The 25,528-nt window shown below is 40.4% G+C and overlaps 1 protein-coding gene across 2 annotated transcripts; it reads left to right on the forward strand.

Moving 5' to 3' along the window:
* Positions 1–27: 27 nt before the first annotated feature.
* Positions 28–24,914, forward strand: POGLUT1 (protein O-glucosyltransferase 1). 2 transcript variants are annotated; one of them, XM_065943467.1, is made up of 12 exons: positions 38–174; positions 1,221–1,311; positions 1,767–1,810; positions 2,753–2,896; positions 7,227–7,362; positions 9,574–9,695; positions 15,419–15,478; positions 16,873–16,972; positions 18,680–18,738; positions 19,791–19,958; positions 20,671–20,727; positions 21,316–24,914. In XM_065943467.1, exons 2-12 carry the CDS (start codon positions 1,279–1,281, stop codon positions 21,470–21,472), a joined length of 1,080 nt encoding a protein of 359 aa, XP_065799539.1. In that variant the 5' UTR covers positions 38–174; positions 1,221–1,278; the 3' UTR covers positions 21,473–24,914. The 2 variants fall into 2 exon arrangements, with proteins under 2 accessions (XP_065799538.1, XP_065799539.1); XM_065943466.1 differs by lacking the exon at positions 1,767–1,810 and having other exon boundaries at positions 28–174.
* The last annotated feature ends 614 nt before the right edge of the window (positions 24,915–25,528 follow it).

A 25,528-nucleotide genomic window follows, 5' to 3' on the forward strand; every position in this document is an offset into this window, starting at 1 on the left:
CCGCCCACGTGGTGCGGCTCGGCCATCTTTGTGCGGGGCTCCGCTTCCGTCCGCGCAGCAGCCGAGAGTCCGCAGTTGAGCGGCAGGCGATGGAGCTGGGGGCGCCCTCCCAGCTTTGGCTGTGGCTGCTGTTGCTACTCCTGCCCCCGGTGCAGGGCCGCGAGAAGGAGTCAGGTGCGCTCCGGAGAGGGCCGGGCCCACCGCTGGGGCTCGGGGTCTGGCCGCGTTCCGGGGCGCTCTTCCGCGCCCTGCGCTCTCCCGTGCTGCCGGCGCCCCTCTCTTGCTGTGGCCGCTGCAGCGCAGAGCTGGGCAGCAGGCACGGCGGCTCTTCGGGGCAGAGAGTGCCTCTGGGTGTCTGGCGCTGCTTCTCCTGCCCAGAACCCTGGAGAGTAACCCATCCTCCAGAATTCGGAGCGATAGTGGGTAGGGGAGGGCATGCCCACAGCGAGTATGGCCCACGCTTGGCTACCCTGCACCTCCCTAAGACACACTGGGGGATAATTTGTGTGTGTGATAATTTGTGTGTGTGTGTGTGTGTGTGTGTGTGTGTAGAGATGAAAGGAGGGTTAATGCCTGTGGCTTTTAACCGATCCTCTTTATGGGGGGGGGGGGTGTGTGTGCGTGTGTGCGTGTAGAGATGAAAGGAGGGTTAATGCCTGTGGCTTTTAACCGATCCTCTTTATAGGGCTGTGCGTGTGTGTGTGTGTGTGTGTGTGTGTGTGTGTGTGAAGAGATGAAAGGAGGGTTAATGCCTGTGGCTTTTAACCGATCCTCTTTATGGGGTGTGTGTGTGTGTGTGTGTGTGTGTGTGTGTGTGTATGTGTGTGTGTGTGTGTGTGTGTGTGTGTGTGTGTGAAGAAATGAAAGGAGGGTTAATGCCTGTGGTTTTTAATCAATCCTCTTTATAGGGCTCAGTTTGATTAGTAAAAACTGAGAATCTGTGTGACCAGTTTATCCATAACCTTCTGAGTGCCAGGCATTAAACTTGGAAATTTTCCCCTTTCTTGGATGTCTGGGAGCCAAAGTAGAGGAGCAGACTTGACCTGAGTGCTGGAGAGCTGTAGAATATGTCCTTCCTGGCTGTTCATTTCCACCAGTGGGGACGAAAAGGGGGTGTCTAACAAAAGTTTTGACTTTCTGTGGATTCTACTTAGCTGCTGCTAGTGAATAAGAATACTCAGGAGTGTTTTGTTAACCTTCATTTTCTTCACTTTTTGAAGATTCAAAATGGAAAGTATTTATTGACCAAATTAACAGAGCTTTGGAGAATTACGAACCATGTTCAAGTTCAGACTGCAGCTGTTACCATGGGTGAGTTCTTTTTTTTCACTCATCTTTAAGAATTTAGATCTTGTCAGGAGGAAGTCCCCTAAAATCCCCAAGAGACCTTGGTTGCAGAGGTCACAGAGCAGACAGGATCCCTGAGGTAGTTTTCTGATTTCTAGGGAATGAAAATACCCTGGGATAGTAGAGGCCCAGGTGGTCTCGGCATTGCCTGTTAATTCCCTGTAGGAATGCACTTGTTTCCATTCCCCACTGGACTGAAAGCTTCTTGAGGTCAAAGCATATGTCCTACATTCGCTGTTGTATTCCTGGTGCTGACTCTTAGTAAGTGAAAGTTGCTCAGTCGTGTCTGACTCTTTGCAACCGCATAAACTATACAGTCCATGGAATTCTTTAGGCCAGAATACTGGAGTGGGTAGCCTTTCTCTTCTCCAGGGGATCTTCCCAACCCAGGGATCGAACCTAGGTCTCCCACATTGCAGGTGGATTCTTTACTAGCTGAGCCACAAGGGAAGCCCTACTCTCAGTAAGTACTCTGTAAATTTTGTTGAAGGAATGAACATATTTTTAAATGAATCAAATTATGTTTCCTGTTGGTTATCTTTTAATGTATGCAAATTAAGGCTAGAGTATGATGGTAGAAAGATTACTCTGAAATCAGCCTTATATTCTAGTGCCAGATTCAGGTCTCAGATCCAAGTCACTTCTCTAGATATCAGATTCCTTATCAGTTAAATGGCAGTCCTTTAACTCCTCATTATGTTTGTTATTTTATAATTCCTGAAAAAATTCATCTGATGCACGTGATACTTACTGAAAACTTGGTTTGTATCAAGCCTTAAAAGGGATGCTGCTGCTGCTGCTAAGTCACTTCTGTTGTGTCTGACTCAGTGCGACCCCATAGACGGAAACCCACCAGGCTCCTCCGTCCATGGGATTTTCCAGGCAAGAGTACTGGAGTGGGGTGCCATTGCCTTCTCCGTAAAAGGGATACAAAATAGTGTAATTCCTAGTTACTCCTGTCAGTCACACATATTGCTAGAGTATGTGGGGGTGGTAGGGGCCGAACAGGCTAGAACATAAGACTTGGTTTCAAGCTGTAAGGCATAAACTGTGCCTTCTGTGGGGTTCAGAGAAGGAAAGGTCAGTGGATCTGCAGCGACTAGGAGGACACAGGTGTGACATGAGTATTGAGGAGGAATATGCAGCAGGCAAGGGAGGGGCAGTCCAGGTAGAGGGAGGGGAAGAGATGCTCGATACTGGCTTGCTTTTTCCTGTTTGTTGCTTTGTTGTTGTTGTTTTAAGTTACCTGTGGTGCTTCTGGGAAAGAGGTTGCTCTTCCTGCTCCCTCTTCTTTGCTGAAGCTTACTGTGCTCTCTGATACTAAGCCCAGACCTACAGATAGGAAGTGGTAGGATGGTACCCCTCTCTTGGCCTGCTTTTCTTGATGATTCCCCTTCTTTTCCAGTGTCATAGAAGAGGATCTAACTCCTTTTCGGGGAGGTATCTCCAGGAAGATGATGGCAGAGGTAGTCAGACGGAAGCTAGGGACCCACTATCAGATCATTAAGAACAAATTATACCGAGAAAGTGACTGCATGTTCCCCTCAAGGTAAGAGCTATAAAGTACATATATTTTCTGACCTTATTGCTTACTTAATACTAATCTACCTGCAATGCAGAAGACCCGGGTTCAATCCTGGGGTTGGGACTGTCCCCTGGAGAAGGAAGTGGCAACCCTCTCCTGTATTCTTGCTTGGAGAATTTCATGGACAGAGGATCCTGGTGAGCTTCAGTCCATGGGGTCACAAGAGTCAGACATGGCTGAGCAACTGACACTCTTACATAAAGACCAGTTAAAGGGGCTTACAAGTAAACCCTCACATTTCAGGACCCCACAATGGTGACATCTGTCTCCTCTCTCTTTGTAAGGCTGGGGCACGTCGCTGGTTGTACTGGATGTGGCTCTAGCCCTTCTCCAGATACAGCACTGCAGCACACAGGCTAATGTTAACTAGTGTGAGTGAGCTGGGTTGAAGGAGAAGCGATGAGTGATTGTCAGGGGACAGCTGTTGTTCTAGATGACAACTATTCAAAGAAAGGTAGCAGAAAGGCAAGAGAAATAACTAGGGCTGCAGGTTACACAGGCCATACTGGGCAGGACTTTAGCTGTGAGGGCTGAAGTTCCTTATCAGTGGGCTAAAGGCTGATGGGGAGGGTCATAGACTGAGGCTGGAAATTGCCCTTAGGCAGCATTATTTACAACAAATAATAAACCATCCTCGTTCTAGCCTTTTTTTTTTTTTTTGGCTCAGCCGCCTGGCTTGTGGAATCTTAGTTTCCCAAATAGGGATTGAACCTGTGTCCGGGGAAGTGAAGTGAGAGCTCAGAGTACTAACCACTGGACCACCAGGGAATTCCCAGGAGTTCTTTAAAAAAAAAAAAATCCTCAAATCTTTATAAAATTGCAAAGTACAAAACCCAGAAGGCAGAGTATTCCCTTACTAAGATCTTTTTTTCTAAATGACGTCTGTCATTACAAGTAAAATAAATGAGCAGTATTGTAAAAAAACATGCATCTCTTTGGTCACAAGGATTTATATTTTGTCATAATAACTTCATTACAAATTAGTATATTTTCACTGTCAAAAATACGTAAAAACAAGAACAGAAAAATATAAAGATCATTTAATATCCCATATTCCGAGGTAATCACAAGTTTGGTTTTCAAGTGTCAGGGGCAAGTAAGGTGGTAGTGGGGAAAATCATTGAGATATTTTAAATAGACATTTGTTTCATTACTTGGAACAATAGTAGAGACTTTAACTACAAATTATGAGTATAGAGGAATTTGTGATTTCTACAAATGAGAAAGAAAATATCAATATAGGTCTTTTTGGACTTTAAAAGGTTTTCCAGTGTTTGATAGCTGAGTAATCTCCAGATCAAATTAAATTATGCTCTTGAAGTTTCTGCAAGGCACATAGCTCTTATTCCTGACCCCAGAGCATTGTGGTCAGAATCTTGAGCTCTTAGAAATATTCTTAAGAGAGGGTGGGACCTTTCATTGGCAATAAAATAGTCTAGAGTTCTAATACATTGAAAGTTCCCTACCCCAACTACATACACAGCTAAAGAATTGAGAGTTAAATAAAAGAGAAACAAAACGAAATATTTAGAACCAGCATCTTTAATCAAATGGACACAGTTGTGTAATATCTCAGACTCTTATCTAGCCAAAAGTAGTATCTTTCTAGGTCTAGATACTTTTAATTCACCCAGTTTGAAAAATATCAGTGACATTTGAAGTGTTTAGTTCTGAACAAAAGGACATGTAAACTCAGCATTTCAAGGATGAGCTGAAAGATTTTGCTAAGGAACTGGAGCATCATCTAATTAACCCTGGAGATACATCATTTCAAAGATAGGGAATAACAGAATTTTTTTAAATAATAGTTTTAGTGAAGTATGGTTGGCATAAATTGCACATATCTAAAGTGTACAATTTGATACATATATCAAAATATGTATCTCATATATATATATATATATTTGTAGCCAAGAGAATGAACCTATCTATCACTACAGGAAGTACCTTGTGCCCCTTTGTGGCCCTTCTTTCTCCTTTTCCCTGTCATGCCTTCCTCCTCTCTTATCCACGTCCTCAGGTAGCCACTGATTTGCTCTCTCTCATCATAGATTATTTCCTTGAGTTTTATTTAAATAGACTCATGCAGTATGTGAGAGTGCTATTTTAAAAGCCAGATGTGAAAGAAAATAACATGTTTGAGCTGTTAATATGTAAATGTACTACAGTAATACATTTTTTTAACTTTGTAACTAGTAATTTTTTTTAACATCAAAGGAGTGTTATATGCACATGGTAAAATACTTGGTTAACTCAAAAGTATATACAGTGATGCCCTCCACCATTCCACTAGTCCCTGAGTCTTCCTCTAAAGAGACAACTACACTTGCAGGTTTATTGTATATCCTGCCAGAAATAATCTGCATATTCAATTGTCTAGATTCATCAGCAAACCAGAATATGCTGTATCTTCTGTTCTACAATTTACTTTTCCTTTCCATGTATCAATAGATTTTGAAATTGATCCATAGGAGTAGTACATGGAAAACTCTTTCATAGCAGCATAAAAAACCCATTTTATGGATTTCTTTATTCAGTCCTATATCAATGGATGCTTAATTATTTCCCATCTCTCCTCTTTTATTTTTGACTAACGGAATGCTGCAGTGAACATTCTTGAACTTGGACTTTTGAACACTCATACTAAGTCACTTCAGTCATGTCTGACTCTTTGTGACTCCATGGACTATAGCTTACCAGGCTCCTCTCTCCATGGGATTCTTCAAGCAAGAATACTGGAGTGGTTGCTGTTTCCTTCTCCAGGGGATCATCCCGACCCAGGGATCAAACCCGCATCTCTTGGGTCTCCTGCATTGGCAGGCGGGTTCTTTATCACTAGCCCCACCTGGGAAGCCCCTTTGTACATATATCTACAGTATAAAAGTAAAATAAACTAGGCAAATAAAGTGTTTTTAAGTCTCAATAAATAGAAGCAGATTGTCCTCTAAATAGGTTGTGTTTAGACATTCACACCCTCCTATCACATGCTCAAAATAGACCTCACACACTCAGTAACACTATGTATTATCAGGCTCTTTTGATCTTTGACAATCTGATTGGTAGAAACTAGCATGTGGCTTCACTAGACTTTTTCTTTTGTCATGTTGATACTTTTTTGTTGAAATATATTTAACATATAACTTGTAAACTTAAGATGTATAACATGTTAATCTGATAAGTTTATTTTAATATGATTTCTATTGCAGCAACAATTAGCACCTCTATATCATGTTACATAATTATTTTCTTTTTTAGTAGTGGAAATGATTAAATTCTAGCCTCTTAAGTTTGATAATTATAATACCATTTTGTTATCTATATTCACTTCCCTGTGCATTAGATCCCTATGGCTTATTTATTGCTTCTTGTAAGTTTGTTCCCTTAAACAACATCTGTCCTATCCCCTCCTTCCCCAGCCTCTGATAAGCAGCATTTTATTCTCTGTTTTTATAATTTTGGCTTTGGGGGCATTTATTTGTTAGTAGTACAGTTGACCATCTTTTTTGTATGTTTATGAACGATTGCTATTTAGTTATTACCCTATATATTGATATGTAGTTATCACCCTATATATATATCAGTCGTTATCATGCTGCCAGAAAATTTTGGTCAGACCTTGGAATGTTGCTACCAGTACTGTGCTGGTCTGGACCTCAAGGGTGGGGCAGGAAAGTTAGCTCTGGGTGTATACTTACTTTCTTTCCAGAAATCCTTTTAGGAAATCTGTCCTGAAAGCTATGTTACAATCTTTGTGATTATGTACCTGGCAGTCTTTCTGGCTTGCAAAACTGCTTTTGAGAATGTTCTATAATTAGGTTGAAGGTAACGAAAGGTTCTTTATCCTTCCTCATAAACTATGAGACTTAGTTATGGTGGAAATAAAAATGTCTTTGTGAGATGCAAAGCCCAAGGGATACAATTAGAAAATCAGCTTTTCCAGTTCCTATCAAAGTTTACCTCTTGCTTACTAATTAAACTATTCCATGTAGGAGAAATAAATGCTGGAGATGAAAAGAGGGGAGGAAGTGGTGGGAGTAGCAATAACATTCCAATCAAACTTAGAATGATCTAGTTGGAGAATTTTATTATTCTAAGCTGGAGAAGCTTAGCTAGAAAAGATAACTTGCACCACATGAAAGAGTGGAATAGTCCTTTCAGAAGCATTGCTCTCAGGACACTTTGCAGGTCAGTGATCTGAATGCTGGCTTGTCTTACCTTGAAAGTGTCAGTGGGACCCTGCCTTGTCTGAGAGCAGGCACTACTCTGGTGAAGTTGTGGTATTTCTGGTTGACAGGTGTAGTGGTGTTGAACATTTTATTTTGGAAGTTATTGGGCGCCTCCCTGACATGGAGATGGTGATCAATGTGCGAGATTATCCTCAGGTTCCTAAATGGATGGAGCCTGCCATTCCAATCTTCTCCTTCAGTAAGGTAAGTACAGGAACGGCTGTCTGAGGGGATGGAGGGTGGTCTTCTAGGGCATAAGCAGGAGATGACTGAATGTGGCAGAGTCTGATGGGTAATGGTAAGGATGAGGCCTCAGGTCCCAAAGCGGGTCTGTGTCCCAGTTAGCTTCACAGTCATTGAATGATAAGACTGAGGAGATGGAGGTGAGGACCTGTAAGTGATGAGTATGATTGCTTGGGATCTTAGCTAGGGCTAAGTGTGGAGGGTGAGGAATGAGAGAGGCTGAGGAACCTGTAATACATTGGAGGTGGGGTTCAGAGAACCTACAGAGCATGGGAGAGAGTAACCCAAGAAAGCTCATGGACTTTCGACAAAAATATTTGTTGAGCTTCTACAATGTATATATCAGCCATGCCATTGGGTATTGTCTGTCTGGCCACTATATCCCGGGGTCCTTGCCAGGCTAATGGTCAGACTAAAGATTCTCAAATAACCACACAGTTTGCACCCAAACAGTGCATTGAGGGGATAGGCCTAAGATACCAGTATGAGAGGGTGATCTTTGAATCTGGTTACAGAGAGATAGGAGTACTAGGACATGCTTATGGGCTTGGAGAATATGGCACAGTTAATATCTTAGTGCTTAGGTTCTTGCAAATGATGTAATAGCAGGAATGGGCCTTCATTCCCTAGAGACTAAATATGAAAACACTTGGGGGCAGGGATGGGGGAGGCTAGAAGAGAGTGGATGGAAAATTCTATGGGAGAAGAGTAGGTTTGGGAAAACCCTCTGGACTTTAAGAAAAGGAACTCTGTTTCTGTTTTGGTGTCTCCTAAGCAGAGGGACTTTTTATCCCCACTTTTTCTTTATCAGAGTTTACTTTCTCTCTAGACTTGTTTATTTCCTGTGTTGCAAGTGGGCTGAGGCCACATTGTGTTGCATTTCCCATGGTTTAGCCTCATTTCTCAAAAGTGCTTGGTCCCGTTATTTGTCATGAAGCCCTCTCAGAAGAACAGATAGAGGCTCCCATGTAAGTCAGTAAGGATTTCTGTTTATTATTTATCTGGTTTTTTCTGTGGATAATGAAGTATGATCATCAGTATACTAACTTTCCTTTCATCTTTAATTCCTTCCCCCCGCCGCTTCTTTTTAAACCAATGACTCCTAGTTTGCCAGGGAGGGATTTTAGTCTGTCAGCTTTATAATAAGTATGCAGTTTCTTTTCAGCAGTTGTTATGCCTGAGGTGCTTGATGAATCACATACCATTTTTTAAATATTTGAAAGAAGGCAAACAGCATATTGCATATGCAATTCCAGTGGAAGACGGTAGAATTTGAGGCTTATCAGTGGCCAGAATTTTAACAGAAGTAACCACATAAAGGTTTCAAATGTTTGAAACCATGTAAAGGTTTCAAATGGTTTCAAATTTTTTTCAAAGGGTGTGGGATAATACCCCTACCCCCTTTCTGCCCATCATTACTTTTGACCCTGATCAAAAAAAAACAAAACAAAACAAAAAATAATTCAGAACTTACTGACCAACCAATATGAGCTAAGTGCCACAGTATTAAGTAACACTAACACTTATTGAGTATTTACTATGTGTCACTGTTCTAAGTTTTTCACATGTATTAACTCGTTTAATATTTAAAACAAGCCTGTTAGATAGATACTATTATTGATATTATCATTTCTCTAGATATAAAGATAAGGAAACTGAAGCATAGGAAGCTTAAGTAACTTGCCTAGAGTTGGAAAGAGTTGGAGTCAGATAATCTTTCTCAAGAGCCCACACTCTTAACTATTGCATTGTATTTCCTAATTCTTGCTCCTAAAAGACTTATCTAGGAAATAACTGAGAACTGGTAGGACCATATACACTCCAAGTACGATATCAGTTAAAAGATGAGAAAGCTGTGTGGTCATTCAGAATTGGATATATCGTTTCCTTAAACTAAAACCTCTAACAGTATATGTCTTCTAGAAAAACAGAACTTTTGGGAACTGGAAAAGTTGACGTTTAGTGTGATTTCATATTCTGGGATTCAGTCAGCCCGTGAATTTTAACCCATGACCATTTTTGCCTTTTAGCATCCAGAGTCTAGGCTTGGATATGTCTTTGATGGTATAACACAGGGGCAAGGCCTTTTCCAGATCCCATGATATGAGTGCAGTTTGCTGCTTCTTCCTCTGCTCCAAGACATTTAAAATAACTTCTCTGTTTCTGTTGAAGACATCAGAGTACCATGATATCATGTATCCTGCTTGGACATTTTGGGAAGGAGGACCTGCTGTTTGGCCAATATATCCTACGGGTCTTGGACGGTGGGACCTCTTCAGGGAAGATCTGGTAAGGTAGGTCCTCTAGAGAGGTTTTATTTTTCCCTCTTTTTGGGTCACCTTGAAATAAACAGTTAAGTATAAACAATTATTTTCTCTAAAATGACTAACTTTTAAACTAAAAGTAAAAGACAAAAAAAACACGTTATAGCATAAGCAGTTTTATATGTGTATAAAAGTATTTACATATCCATAGAAAAAGAGCAAAAGAACTTACCCTAAAATGTCAGCAGTGCTTCTGTGGGAGGGATTATAGAAACCTCTTTTTTTCTTCTTTAAATTTTTCTATACTTTTAAGATTCTTTAAGAGTAAATTCCTTTTATAAATAGGAAAGAATAAATGATCATATTGTGGGGAAGGATAGAAAATGACTTGAAAGAACATAAATGTACTTTACAATTAAGAGCCAAGTTCTTCAGGCAGGGATGTGGTGGGCATAAATGTTCCATAGGCATCTCAAGTTCAAGCTTATTCCAGACCCTCTCGAACTGAAGATTGAAACCTGCCTTGGCCTGTTGTCTGCATCCTGCCATCATTTCAGAATTTAGATTGTCTTGTTCATCAAGCTCTAGGTATTTCTTACCAAGCTGCATTTTACATTAATGATCCAAACAACTTGGATACCTAATTAGTAAACTTCTAGAAATACAGTCTTTCTAGTTCTTCTCTCAGATGTAGAGAAAGCAATAATTTAATTCAACTTAATTTTCATAAATATCTATCACCTGTATTAAGTGTGACTACATATTTAAATGAGATGAAGAGAACATCCCTTCTCCGGAGAAACATGTAGGGCTGTAGTCCTCTGTGTCAGCTAGAGCCACTGCTTAAATAAACAAGTCAATTATTCAGTAAGTATAATTGGGAAATTATTTTTTACGATAACTTGGCCTCATGTTTCATTGTTCTTGTCCAGCTCTTTCTTTCAGGGATGAGGGAATGCAAACTCAAAGGTTGGTGACTTTGGTCAAGAAACCAATTTAGGCCTGAAATCCAGGTTTCCAAGAGGATTATCTTCTCCACTAGTTAATATTTCCTGTGTCTGCCAGACTGTGAGACTGTCATTTCTTATTTAGCATTTCATTTTGAACATAATTTTGAGAGAGGGAAAAATAGAAATGTTGTTAACATTTTTTTACGAAGTTGTTCTTGACTTTAGTTTTCTGATTCTTTTTTTCCCTCAGGTGCTTGCAAATACACTTTTCACACTCTTCTTTTTGTAGCTCTTTTCCCACCTGCTGTATACCTAGTTTGTTTTCTTTTTTTTCTTCATTTACTTTTATTAGTCGGAGGCTAATTACAATACTGTAGTGGTTTTTGTTATACACTGACATGAATCAGCCATGGATTTACAAGTATTCCCCGTCCCAATTCCCCCCTCCCTACTTTGTTTTTAAAATCTCTTTAAAAACAACTTTTTTCTGAATATGGAAACTGTGTGCTTATAAAAATTTATCAATGTGTCCCACCTAGGCAACTTTTCCCCCACTTATTGGTGTGTCTTAGAGATCTTTCCATGTCAGTACATAGGTGGAGAAGGAAATGGCACCCAACTCCAGTATTCTTGCCTGGAGAATCCTGTGGACCGAGGAGCCTGGTGGGCTGCTATCCATGGGGTCACCCAGAGTTGGACACGACTGAAGCGACTTAGCATGCATGCATGCATTGGAGAAGGAAATGGCAACCCACTCCAGTATTCTTGCCTGGAGAATCCCAGGGACAGAGGAGCCTGGTGGGCTGCCGTCTATGGGGTCGCACAGAGTCGGACACGACTGAAGTGACTTAGCTGCAGCTGCTGCTGCAGTACATAGCAAACTGCCTCATTGTTTTAAACAGTTGCATGGTATTCCATTAGATAAGAACTTGATTCATTGTGTCCTTCAATGTATGTGTAGGCTGCATGTGTAATATTTGCATAATTTCTTATTTTCTGAACTATTAGAGAGTGTTTTGTATACTTTATGGCTCTGTACCCCTTAATTCTTTGCTGCATAATTCCTAAGAGCGAGCGTGTTCCCTTTATAACCACATTGCCATTATCAAATACAGGGAACAATGTTAATTCAACATTTAATTGTCATAACAATGTCCCATAAGACACATTTCTTCTCAGATACAGGATCCAGTCCAGCATCTTGTGTTGTATTTAGTCTTTATCTGTCTTTAACTTGTTCTAATCTGCAACAACTCTTAAGTCTATCCTTCTCTTTTACTGCGTAGTTGCCACTCTTTTACCATTTGCAAACTAATAAGCAATTTTTAGGGAGATAGAATATGTTTTAAAAATCTAGCTTACGTTAATATGTTTTTCTTTTGATACCTTCACCTTTTATTCTTGAGCTGAATTTATTCATGATTTAAGAATTGCAATTTTATTTTTTAGAGCCCTCCATTCAGAATCTCTAGCCTCGTGATTTCATTTCTTACCTTGAAACTTTAGTAATCTGTTTACTGATCTGCATTGGTGTCTGCCTGGGGTGTTTCCATCTTTATGCTCTTCTGGGAGTTTGTCCCCATTGACTTACTTTTCACCCTGTAGAAGAATTTAGTGTCCCTGTGGATTTGAAGATTCACTGTACTGTCAGCAGAGGAGTGGGGTTATAAAAGAGGGCTCGGGCAGCACCAGTGTTATTGCTTGCCCAGAGACACAAATCCTAACATGGGTCTTCTGAGGGGGTGGGTAGCTGGGTGGGGAAAAATGAGGGAGAGGGAAAACAGATGATACTTGGTTCACGTTTGTCTGTATTAAATTCAGCTTTCCCCGGGACTAAGGAAATTTATGCTCAAAATTTCAGTATTTCTGGTTGGGTAGTTGAGCAGTGTAATATATCAAAATGTAAAATGTGTATATCCTTTGACCCAGCCATTTTACTTCAATAATTTACCCTGAGAAGATAATTAAACAAGTATGCAAAAATGTGCATACCGGGATATTCACTTCAATGTTGTTTCTTAAAGTAGAAAGTTTAAAACTATCTGAAAGCTCACCAATAAGGAATGGAGTGAATTATGACATGGCTATAAAATAGAATATTGTGCATAAATGGAAAGTAAAGGTAGAATAGGGCTTAAAAGCAGGGACTCTGGATTTAAACCTTACTAGCTGTGTGATGCTGGGCAAATTGCTTAGCCTCTTAAAGGCCTCGACTGTGTTAAGTAGGGATAATAAAAGCCATCTTGTAAGGTTGTAAGAATGAGTTCTGTGTGTGTGTGTGTGTGTGTGTGTGTGTATATTTGACCCGACCCAGGAATCAAACCTGCATCTCTTATGTCTCCTACATTGGCAGGCAGGTTGTTTACCACTAGTGCCACCTAGGAACCCCCTCTCCCCCCATTCCACCCCCCAGTGCTACAGTAGTTCTGATTTGTTAGGAGGGAGTATGGGACAGAGTAAGAAATAGTTGGACTGGAGAATCAGGTAAAGATGATCCAGTGAGAAAGAACTGGAAGATAAGCCAGGAAAATATGGAGGACTGGGTCACTTAGGAGAAAATGAGAAATGGGACACTGTTTGTATCTGAACAGTGTCTACCTGAAAAGTGTATGTGCAAAGTCTCTCCATTACGGCGAACAGCTCACCAGCCCTCATGAACTCCACTTCAGTCTTACCCCCTCCTTTTTCAGAGAAAGACGCTGCAAAAACTTCTGTGAAGGGTTCCCACAAAGTAAGTTAAGAATGATGCATCTGTCACCTGAAACTATACAATATTGTTATTTGGCTGTACCCCAATACAAAATGTTTTTGGTGTTTAAAGAAAAAATGGTGCATCTGTGAGCTAGCAGTTTCAGCAAGGAAAGCTGGCTGTGGTAACTGGTATTGAGAATTGAGTCTTGGGGACTTGGTCTTTATGGAGCACTAAGTACAGTTTGAGGATACCAGAATGCTTTGCAAAATCAGACTAAATCTGATGATACTTCCTATGCATCTAAAACATAAAGTCAGGAAGGAATTTATTTCCTTGCCCTTGATTCGGTATCTGATGTTCTCTGCAGTTATTGTTGGCTAGTAATTTTATCAATCTGTTCAGTTCAGTCGCTCAGTCGTATCTGACTCTTTGCGACCCTATGGACTGCAGAATGCCAGGCTTCCCTGTCCGTCACCAACTCCCAGAACTTGCTCAGACTCATGTCCATCCAGTCGTAATGCCATCCAACCATCTCATCCTTTAGACTCTTGCTTAAAGTAAGGAAGAAATCCTCATTGTACTGAATTAAATAGCCCTAAACATGTCATTTACTTTGGGGAACTTCTCTTTCAATGTTGTTAACTTATTAACCAAACAGTAGATGTGCACATATTGCTAGCTAGCATCTCCAGAAGATAAAGTAATAATAAAAGGGAACATAATGTCATTTAGAGCTTTTTCTTTTGAGTAGCCTTGTTGTTCAGTCACTAAGGCTAAGTCATGTCCAACTCTTTGCAACTCCATGGACTGCAGCACACCAGGCTTCCCTGTCCTTCACTATCTCCCGGAGTTTGCTCAAACTTGTTTCCACTGAGTTGGTGATGCCATCCAACCATCTCATCCTCTGTCACCCCCTTCTTCTCCTGCCCTCAATCTTTCAAAGCATTAGGGTCTTTTCCAATAAGCCACTTTTCACATCAGGTGGCCAAAGTATTGGAGCTTCAGCATAAGTCCTTCCAATGAATATTTAGGACTGATTTCCTGTAGGATTGACTGGTTTGATATCCTTGAAGTTCAGAGGACTCTAAAGAGACCTCTTCAGCACCACTATTCAAAAGCATCAGTTCTTCGGCACTCAGCCTTCTTTATGGTTCAACCCTAACATCCGTACATGACTACTGGAAAAACCATAGCTTTGACTGTATGGACTTTGGTTGGCAAAGTGATGTCTCTGCTTTTTAATATGCTGTCTAGGTCTGTCATAGCTTTTTTCCAAGGAGTGTCTTAATTTTGTGACTGCAGTCACTGTCTGCAGTGATCTTGGAGCCCAAGAAAATCCATCACTGTTTCCACTTTTCCCCTATCTGTTTGCCATGAAGTGATGGGACCAGATGCCATGATCTTAGTTTTTTTAATATTGAGTTTTAAGCCAGTTTTTTTCACTCTCCTCTTTCTCCCTCATCAAGAGACTCTTTAGTTCCTTCATTTTCTGCCATTAGAGTAGTATTATCTGCATATCTGAGGTGTTGATATTTCTCCTGGCAGTCTTGAATCCAGCTTGGGATTCATCTAGCCTGGCATTTTGCATGATGTACTCTGCATAGAAGTTAAATAAGCAGGGTTACAATATACAGCCTTGATGTACTCCTTTCCCACTTTTGAACCTGTCCATTGTTCTCTGTCCAGTTCTAACTATTGCTTCTTGACCTGTATACAGGTTTCTCAGGAGGCAGGTAAGTTGCTCTGATATTGCCATCTCTTTAAGAATTTTCCACAGTTTGTGATCCACACAAAAACTTCATAGTCAGTGAAACAAAAGTAGATGGTTTTGGAATTCCCTTGCTTTTTTCAATAATCCAACGGTTGTTGGCAATTTGGTTTCTGATTCCTCTGCCTTTTCTAAATCCAGCTTGTACATCTGGAAGTTCTTAGTTCACATACTATTGAAGCCTGTCTTGAAGGATTTTGGGCATTACCTTGCTAGTGAATTGAGTAGCCTGGGTCAGACTTATTTTAAAATGTAAAGCTCTCAGCTAAGCTTTAGAAATGATTCAAACACTTCTTTCTATAGTTAAGGAAGAAACACAGAAACTAATGAAATCTGTTTTTAGGTCAGCCGCACAGTGGCCATGGAAAAAGAAAAATTCCACAGCATATTTCCGAGGATCAAGGTGATTATACTTTCTGACATTTTACAAAGATACTCTTCTGGCTAATGTGTAAAATTTTGAGGGTGTGGGGAACTCTAGTTCAAAGAGAAAACTAAGATAACTAAGAAGAAGACATAGAATCACAGAATTTTAAGCTAGAGTAGAACTCAAATTATTGGCCAAATCACTTTTAGCTGAATTGAAATTCAAAGAAGTAAAGTTCATCTGTCCAGTCCTTCAGCGGACATTTACAAAGTGTGAGGAGTGTGATGGACTTTAATTATTTAATGCTGAATAGAACAATGAGCTGTTCTCTCGCCTGAGAGATTGCATTTTCCTAGGAGTACTTTATGATTGTGCCCACAGACTCTCTGCCACTTAATGGCAGAGCAGGAACCATCACTAGCTCTTCTAGCTGCCTTTTTCATCAGACCATGTGGCTGCCAAATAGTGGTGGAAGTGCAGACTGAAACTGGTGAAAGTTGAGAGAGACGCATGGAAGGAAGGTAGAGCGAAAGTGAAAAGGTTAGCGGAAGACTGAGTCCATGTTGTTCAGCTCCATATCCCTGGTGTTGAGAACAGTACCCACCTTGTAGATGCACAGTGAGTATCTGTTGGACAGATGAATACCAAGGAGACTGTGAAGGGAGAGTTTTGCAGATTTCTTAGTATGTCCTTGTCAGAGGTCACACTCTCTGTTCACTTGGTAGTGGACTTCAGGGTGCAAATGAGCCCAACAATCACTGCTAATGGTTCCTTGTCAACATCTCTGGTTCTCAGATCTTCAAATTACAGATTCTTAACTTGGGATCCACGTGTGGACTTCAAGACTTTTAGGAACTCCTTGAAGTTATACGGGGATATGTAGAGAGGGCGTCCACAGTTATCAGATTCTCAGGGAGTCCCTGACCCCTCAAATGTCAATATCATCTGCTATTAGAACCACAAGTAGGACTTTTTCTACAATAAGTTTTCAGGTGTTTGAGCCCTTAAGTTGTCTTTTTAATTTAAATGTTATACTGGGTTTTACAGAGCACACCCAACAAAGATCATGTAGCTGTTTTGGTGAGTGGTGAGCTATGAGTACCAGTGATTAGAGGTTACATGAAGCTTCTAAAAGGGAAATAATTCCCTGGGATGTGGCTGTAGTATCCAGAATAACATAATCCTAAAGACTAGATGCAAGCAAAGAAGGCCAAATACTCCCCTTCCCTGAAGGGTACAGTGGCAAACAGCCAGCACCACCTAGATGCTGTAGGATCTAGTATCCCCCTCCTCTTCTATTAAATAACCCATGAGTTGTTCATCTGTGCGTATGGTCATCGCATTGGGTCTGAGTACTGCTTACCTTTCAGTGATTGGGAGTGATTGGGAGTGTAGGACACACAGTTCTATGTCTTGTGTTTCTTTTATAGGACAAGTCCAGAACGAGATCCTCTCATTCTTCTATCTCGGAAAAACCCAAAACTTGTTGATGCAGAGTACACCAAAAACCAGGCCTGGAAATCTATGAAAGTAATCACTAATTATCTGACTAGAGCTACAGCAGTGAACATTCTCACTCCAAGAACATTGCACCTGGGTAGAACCTCACATTAGGTTTCCTCTCAGTGGTGGGATGAATGTTGAGAACGTTCCGTGGACTAAAATTAGTATACGTGTAAATTATTCTTTTTCAAACTCACATTGTGTTTCCAGGCCCTTATTATGACTCATATTTTATATTATTTTGAAGGTTTAAACCAGAGGTCACAAACACTTTCTGTAAATGGCTACATGGTAAATATTTTAGGCTTTTCAGATCTTATAGTCTGGGTTGTAGTTACTCAGCACTGCCACTGCAGTGTGAAAGCATTCGTAGATAATATGTAAACAAATGAGCATGGCTGTGTTCCAATAAAACTTTATTTAGGGCATTGAAATTTGAATTTCATGAAATTTCCCCATGTCATAAAAATATTGTCCTTTGGATTTTTTCCAACCGTTTGCAAGGTAAAAATAACTTTAGTTTGTGAGTTGTGTACAAAAACAAGCAGTGACCCAGATCTGGCCTATGGGCGGTAAGTTTGCCAAAATCTAGTTTAAACCATTGGTTCTCAACCCTGACTATACAATCCAGCCAGAGAGCTTAAAAATTAATAGAATAAATCAAAGTCTCTGAAAATGATGTATAGGCATCTTCATTTGTTTAAAATTCCCCAAGTGATTCTAAGGTGAAACAAGCAATGACAGGCTTCTTTGGTTGGGAGTCCCATCTCTATCCTCTTAACTCTGTCTTTCTTGCCTTATTCAAAGACCCTTAAGTTGTGAATGTCCTCATCTGAAATTTACATATACCATATGAGGATGATAGGAGAAAATGTTTAAACGTCTTGTCAGAAAAACTAAGTGAAAATTAATAAATACTAAGTAAAGATGCATGTATTTATCACATGATCATTTAATTCAAACAGAAGCAAATGCAGTGTAAGAAACTTTGTTAAAAAATAAAAGTATGAAGAAAATGTATCCATTCATGACAGCATCTACTATGGGAGCCTGCAGAAGCAAGCAAGACTTGTTCCTCTCACCATCTGCTAAGGTGGCTGGAATGTGAATAGGGGATAGGGGTCTCGGACTCTGATGCCCCCAGGGTCTGCTGTAGTGAGCAGGAGAGAGCACTGAAGGTCCAGTCATTTCTGCCAAGGGGAATAGGAGCTCTCTTTGCCAAATCCTCCTTTTTTTTTTCCCCCCAAGAAAAGTGGAAATCTGGATTTTTGTAAAAAGTATCCTGCCACTTACAAATGCTGGGCAGTGGTTTGAATATTTATTTTTCAAATACTTTGTGAGTACAACAAAATTTATGTGTGGGCTACACCTCTAAGCCTACCAACCACCGTTTGTAACCTCCTTTGCCGTATGATTTACACAGAGTGAGTTATGCTGCAGGCCATGACCTCCTGAGTGCAGAGGAAGAGTCACATGGCCCCAGGGGAGCTTAAACTCTAAAATCACACAGACCAAGTTAAAGCCCAATGTCTTCTACGTGTAAGCTTGAAAAGCCTCCCAACTTCTCAAAGCCTCGGCTGCTTCATCTATAAAGTGAGACAGCCTTGCCTCCTGAGTCTGTGCATTCTGAGACTTCAGTGAGGTCATGTTGATGAAATGTTCAGTGACCCTTGTTGCACAGTGATCTTCAGTAAATGCTCCTGCTAATACTAACAATTTCCTTTTCCCTGAAAGGATACCTTGGGAAAGCCAGCTGCTAAGGATGTCCATCTTGTGGATCACTGCAAATACAAGTAAGATTTCCAGGACCCCTGACTCTTCTGGCTTTCCCTATTGCTTTTGGAATAGCTTCTCTTTGGGTGAGAACTTTAATACTAGGGTCCAGCTGGGGTTTGTGAAAGTCGCATTAGTTCATTTAGTTATTGTTTACAGAGAGCCTGCTGTGCACCAAGCTCTGGACTGGGTTCTTTGGGAACTGCAGAGACAATGAAACATGGTCCCTGCTTCCAGGGAGCCTGTATGCCCATAATCAAAGGGATGGGGTCCCCTCTCCACACTCCACACAGCCAAGAGCTGAAGTTAGATCAGTCATTTACTAAGTTAATAAAAATAGTTTAAGGTTCAACATGAATGAGGCATACGTAACTAATGTATTATATTCAAATGCCAAGACTAGGAATGAGATGAAGGTAAAACAAGGTCAGGAGGTGGGCAGTGGGAATACTCAGGGAAATGAATGGTGATTACACTGCACAGTGGGACCTACAGAGCAGACAGAGCTCTGGGTGGAGACAGGCACCAGAAATGCTGAAAAGAAGATGTCTTTAGTTATTAGCTTTGTTTCCCAGATGGATTAGGCATGCCTGGTTGTCTTCTCCAGACTTCTGAAGAGGAAACAGGGAGCAGGGCACACCTTTGATCATATATGGAACCCTGTGGGGAAAGCCAGGCTTTGCGGGGTGCCCATGATGAGGTCGAGACTTCAGGCCTAGAAAAACTTGTAAATAGGGTGAGATATTGTTTCCACTGAGCTTTGTATATGCTCTGCCCAGCACCCAGCTGCTGGCTCTATGTGTCTCTGCCTGGAGAAAGCATTTCTCTGCCTGGAGAAAGTATTTCTCTTTCCCCCTCACTCTGATATTCCCAGGAACAGGTGCTAACCCCTGGAACAGCAAGGAGTTTATGGAAACTCCACAGGGACATGCTGATGGGTCCTTGAAAATTAAAAATGGAAAGAGAAAGAAGAGAGGGTAATAAAAGGAGAGAAGAAGAGGGGATAAGAAAAAAATGTCATGTGTGGTAGCAGGAATATATTATCAAGTATATTTTGCTCTCTCTTTTCCAGGTATTTGTTTAATTTTCGGGGTGTCGCTGCAAGTTTCCGGTTCAAACATCTCTTTCTATGTGGTTCACTTGTTTTCCATGTTGGTGACGAGTGGCTGGAATTCTTCTACCCACAGTTGAAGCCATGGGTTCACTACGTCCCAGTAAAAACAGACCTCTCCAATGTCCAGTAAGCAGCCATCCCTCAACCAGAGTCTCTGATGACTCCCACAGTCTGCCCCAGCCATTCAAGATACTTATTCCTAATGACTTTTTCCACTGAAAGCTTTTTTTAAAAAAAAAAAAAATTTGGTTTTCAAAGATATTATTGCATTATTCAACTAGACTTGAGTGGGATTTATTTTTTAAGTGCTCTAATGCTGATTCAAAATGTAACATTCAGATAGTATGCAGTGAAAAAGCACTAATCTCTCAAAGACTAAATAGATACGGGTATTCAATTGTGTTATATTGTCAAAAGGATTTTCAGATACAGTGTGAGAACTGGCCTCAGTGAAACGAAGGCAGATTTCCTCTCATGGGAAGAGTTAGGACGGCATGCGGAAGAGGGCCAGAAATGTAAGCCCAGTGCCCTCTTCTGGGGACCAGAGCAAGAGACAGGAGGGAAATTTTTTCTTCACTATTGATGTTTGGTCTGTATCATTGAACATTTCTCTGTTTTCCCAAATATGTTCCAAAACTACAACAGACTATTTAGCCTATGTGCAGAATAGTTTTTTTGTTGCTATTTTGATCCTGTGAGAACCCGATAGCTTAACTTTTAAAAAAACCCAACATCCATATATCTAAAGATTAACTACAGACCTCAGTCTGTAATCTCTCTGCTTAGTACTAATGAGCATGGTCTGTATTTCAAAACCTAATAATTCTTTGCATTTTAGGGAGCTGTTGCAGTTTGTAAAAGCAAATGATGATGTAGCTCAAGAAATTGCTGAAAGGTAAGTTCTGCTCATTTTTCTTTTTCCACTTTAATCATTCCTACTTTTCCCAAGCTAAAATCATAAGAATGTTGTTACCATGGTGCTATCTGAATGTCAGCCTCATTATACAGAGATAATTAGAATCAAAGCTGTCCTGGGGAAAACCACACATTCACCTATGTCCCAAGCCCATCCTTTGTAGAGTTAGACTGAAATCTTTGAAGTAGTTCAAGTACCTTTTCTGAGGATTGGCTCTTTATATATTTGTTTTTAAGGGGGAAAAAAAATGTCTATTTCCAAATGGACATGTATAGTAGATATTATGGAGAAGGAAATGGCACCCCACTCCAGTATTCTTGCCTAGGGAATCCCGTGGACAGAGGAGCCTGGTGGGCTGCTGTCCACAGGGTCGCAGAGAGTCGGACAGGACTGAAGCGACGCAGCAGCAGCAGTAGATATGATGGCTGTAGAGTTGGTTCTGAAGATCAAAGAGTTAATTTACATGAAGTGTTCTGAACAGTGCTTGGCACAGGTAAGTACTCAAATGTAAGCTACTAGTTTTATTAAATGTTATGCTTTAACTGTTCTTGTTAATCTTGTCTCTAGGGGAAGCCAGTTTATTCTGAACCACTTGAAGATGGATGACATCACCTGTTACTGGGAGAACCTGTTGACTGAATACTCAAAATTTCTGTCCTATAACGTAACAAGAAGGAAAGGCTACAATCAGATTGTTCCCAACCTTTTGAAAACTGAACTCTAGTAGTCATGATCAGGCCATAGTCCTCTCTATGGCATCAGATCTCAGATATCCTATGGTGAGAAGCTTGCTGTGAATGTGACACCTATACCTTGGATACTGTTACCAAGTCAGATACCTGGTTTTCCTTATCATGCTGTACCAGGAGCAACTTTGGAGAAAGATCCAAATTGTGTGGAATACAATTAGGAAGTCTCTCAACATCTTTACTAAAGAAGGACCAGAAATCGTGAGATGTGGGTTTTGAACCTGATTCTGCCTTTCATCTTCTTATGACCAATCACAGCTTGTGCCTCAGATCATCCATATGTGTATGTCCACACTGTGAAACTGACTGTGCCCATGGGGTGATGCCCTTTGTCTCATTCTTTTGAGTAGAAAGTCTCTCATATGAAACTAGTACAACTCATCACCACAGTTCTGCACTTATTCTACACTTGATCTCTGTTGCTGTATTTTAACGTAGAAAGCCCTTTAGAGTTTGTAAAGAATACTTGGGGATCATTTTCTGAAAGGTCTAAGGAAGCAGCAGTGTGCCATGAAACAATGTAGGAGCTTTCTTTTGTAAACACGTACAAAAATTCTTTGGTACCCAGGAGGTTTCCATAAAGCCATGTAGAAAGGGGCCAGTTGCATGAGTAGTCATTGCAATTGAATTCAGCTTCCCTTTTTGTGCCTTCACATCCTTTATGTTCTCTTTCAAAAAAGAATGATTAAAAACCTCCTGATAAATTTAGGAAATAGTCCTTACTCTTTAAAGGAATTGTGCATAAAACAGCAACTCTTCCTCATTCTTCACACACCCTTAATATTTTTCCTGCTTGAGTTGGCAGCAGTCCATGCCTGCCGGGATCTCAAGGAGTCTTCATCTGTGAAATGGTGTCAAGTTGGGAGTTTAGAGCAGTCAACTTTAGCACTCACTTATACAGGAGATTCCTGTTTTAGTGCACATCCTGTTGGAATGCTTCCTTTTTCCTTTTTGAAAAAGACATTTGATTAGTAGTTTAATCTCAGGATATTCTCCGTAACATAGTCAAAAATGAGGAAAAACTTTTAGTTTAAAACCCATGTAGTCCAATGACTCAGAGCTATCCTTGTTCTTTAGGCCCAAAATTTCCACTGAGAAATCAACTCTTTTCCTTTGCCTCTTAAGAACTGTTAGGTATCAACTGGTTCCAAAATTAGTAAATGTGAGATTCAGTTATATAAAATCAGGGACTATATTTCCATTTATGAAACATGCATTTGGCCATTTAAACTCCCTTTCACGAAACTATAAGTCTATGGACCTTCTTAGAGGACTTTCTGATAAGATCATTGCATAGAACAGGGCAAATGTTTAAAATTGAATTTTGTCTTTGAGTATTAAAAACTCATGGGGACTGTGTCCTTAGGTGCTATAAATCTGGCAATAAGACATCCAGATTTCTGAGTTGTACTGTGGTTTTGCCTTATCAATAGGAGGCCCTGGTAAATATTATCATTCTATTTTAATTTTCTTCTGACTAAACCAAAAGCTTAAAGAGATGGGAATACCAGACCACCTTACCTGTCTCCTGAGAATCTAAAAGCAGGTCAAGAAGCAAAAGAACCAGAAATGGAGTAACAGACTGGTTCCAAATTGGGAAAGGAGTACGTCAAGTCTGTATATTGTCAACCTGCTTATTATTAATAACTTCTATGCAGAGTACATCATGCGAAATGGCAGGGTGGATGAGTTCCAAGTTGGAATCAAGATTGCCAGGAGAAATATCAGCAACCTCAGATATGCAGATGATACCATGGCAGAAAATGAAGAACTAAAGAGCCTCTTGACAAGGATGAAAGTGGAGTGCAAGTTGCTCAGTCATGTCCGACTCTTTGCGACACCATAGACTATACAGTCCATGGAATTCTCTAGGCTGGAATACTGGAGTGGGTAGTCTTTCCCTTCTCCAGAGGATCTTCCCAACCCAAGGACTGAACCTGGTTCTCCCACATTGCAGGCGAATTCTTTAACAGCTGAGCCACAAGGGTAAAAGAGGACAGTGAAAAAGTTGACTTAAAACTCAACATTCAGAAAACTAAGATGGCATCTGGCCCCATTACTTCATGGCAAATAGATGGGGAGGGGGGAATGGAAACAGTGACAGACTTCATTTTCTTTGGCTCCAAAATCACTGCAGATGTTGACTGCAACCATGAAATTAAAAGACACTTACTTCTTGGAAGAAAAGCTATGACAAACCTAGACAGTGTTTTAAAAAGCAGAGACATCACTTTGCCAACTAAAGTTCATATAGTCAAAGCTATGGTTTTTCCTGTAATCATGTATAGATGTGAGAGTTGGAACATAAAAAAGGCTGATCGCTGAAGAATTGATGCTTTTGAATTGTGTTGCTGGAGAAGACTCTTTGAGAGTCCTTTGGACAGCATGAAGATCACACAAATCAATCCTAAAGGAAATCAACTCTGAATATTCATTGGAAGGACTTATGCTGAAGCTCCAATACTTTGGCCACCTGATGCGAAGAGCCAGCTCATTGGAAAAGACCCTGATGCTGGGGAAGGTAGCGGGCAGGAGGAGAATGGGACAACAGAGGATGAGATGGTTGGATGGCATCACCAACTCAATGGACATTAGTTTGAGCAAACTCCAGGAAGTGGTGAAGGACAGGGAAGCCTGGCATGCTGTATTCTATGGGGTCACAAAGAGTCAGACACAACTTAGCGACTGAACAACAAAACTAAGAGCAAAATTTTCTGTCCTTTGGATTAGCAGCTGAAGGTGCATTTCCCCTGAAGTCTTTCCAACTCAAGCATTATCTCTCAGACTCCTTATTTTCATTACTTTAGGCAGTTAGAGGCTATCATAATATTTTTCTCAAGCCTGTATTATATGACATCACACTGTACTGTAGTTATTTGACTGTTTCTCCTGCGAGCTTTTTTTTTTTCCCCTATGAGCTTCTTGATGGGTAGGAATCATGTTTTACTTACCCCAGTTTCTCCATTATCCAGCACAGTGCCTCACACAGAAGAATGCACAGAACAATGTTGGAAGGATGGATGGATGGATGGGGACAGTAGGCTTAACTAAATCCTGTTTACAGACTGCCCAGCCACTGGCTTCAAGAGAGATTGGACAAGACTGTAAGAATTGGATCAATGCAACTTCTCATCTGTCCTTTGAAGAGTTAATAAGACCATTTGCATTTAAGTACAGCAGATGTTATTCAGATTTTACATGTATTTGTTTACCTCAGTGTAGATGATAATGAAGATGGGTATGACATATAAAATGTATGGTTTTGAAAGTAATTTTTTATCTCCATAACTTTTGAAATTTGTTTTTTTGTTAATATTAGCTGAATTCCAAACTTACCCTTTCCTTCTCAGAGATAAAAGCCACACTTTTCTTCAAGAAAAGAGAATAACTGAGTTTATTTGAGTAAAGTGAGATACTTGGATAACACAAGGAATGATATTTCTTTATTTGGGGAGTATCATCTGTGTGATGTCAGTGTTCCACCTTATTCTGCTGTTACATCAGGTTTTCCTAGTAGAAGAAAATAGAAACAAAGATGCCTTCACTTAACATAACCCCACTGCATCCCAAGGGAGGGTGTGTGTTGAACAGAAGGGTACAATTACAAATCACTTATTTAATAATTTATCAAATACTTGAGAATTTACTGTATACAAACAGTGGGAGATAAGAAAATGTTTACACCAGGCTCCCTAGCATGAAGCAGCTCTCTAGTTGAGATGACAAAGTAGAAACAAAGTCTGAGAGGCTGCATAGGCAGAAGGTGATTAAGGGGACACAAGGCCTTAATCATAAGGCCAATTATTCATAAAGACAACATGGATTTGAAGTTTAAAGGTAGAAGACATTTCTGTCTGATGCAGATTGGAAACTTCATGGAGGTAAAAATTGAGTTACACTTTGAAGGTTAAATGGTCCCTGGAGTTTTGAAGGTTTCTTCTCTTTCCCTGTGGTAACAGCTTATATCATACTTAATATAATTTATGTAGCAAGGGTAGTACCCGGAGAACCTAGGAGGGATAGGGAACCTG

This window comes from Muntiacus reevesi, chromosome 8, assembly GCF_963930625.1.
Source record: "Muntiacus reevesi chromosome 8, mMunRee1.1, whole genome shotgun sequence".
NCBI classification, from domain to species: Eukaryota; Metazoa; Chordata; class Mammalia; order Artiodactyla; family Cervidae; genus Muntiacus; species Muntiacus reevesi.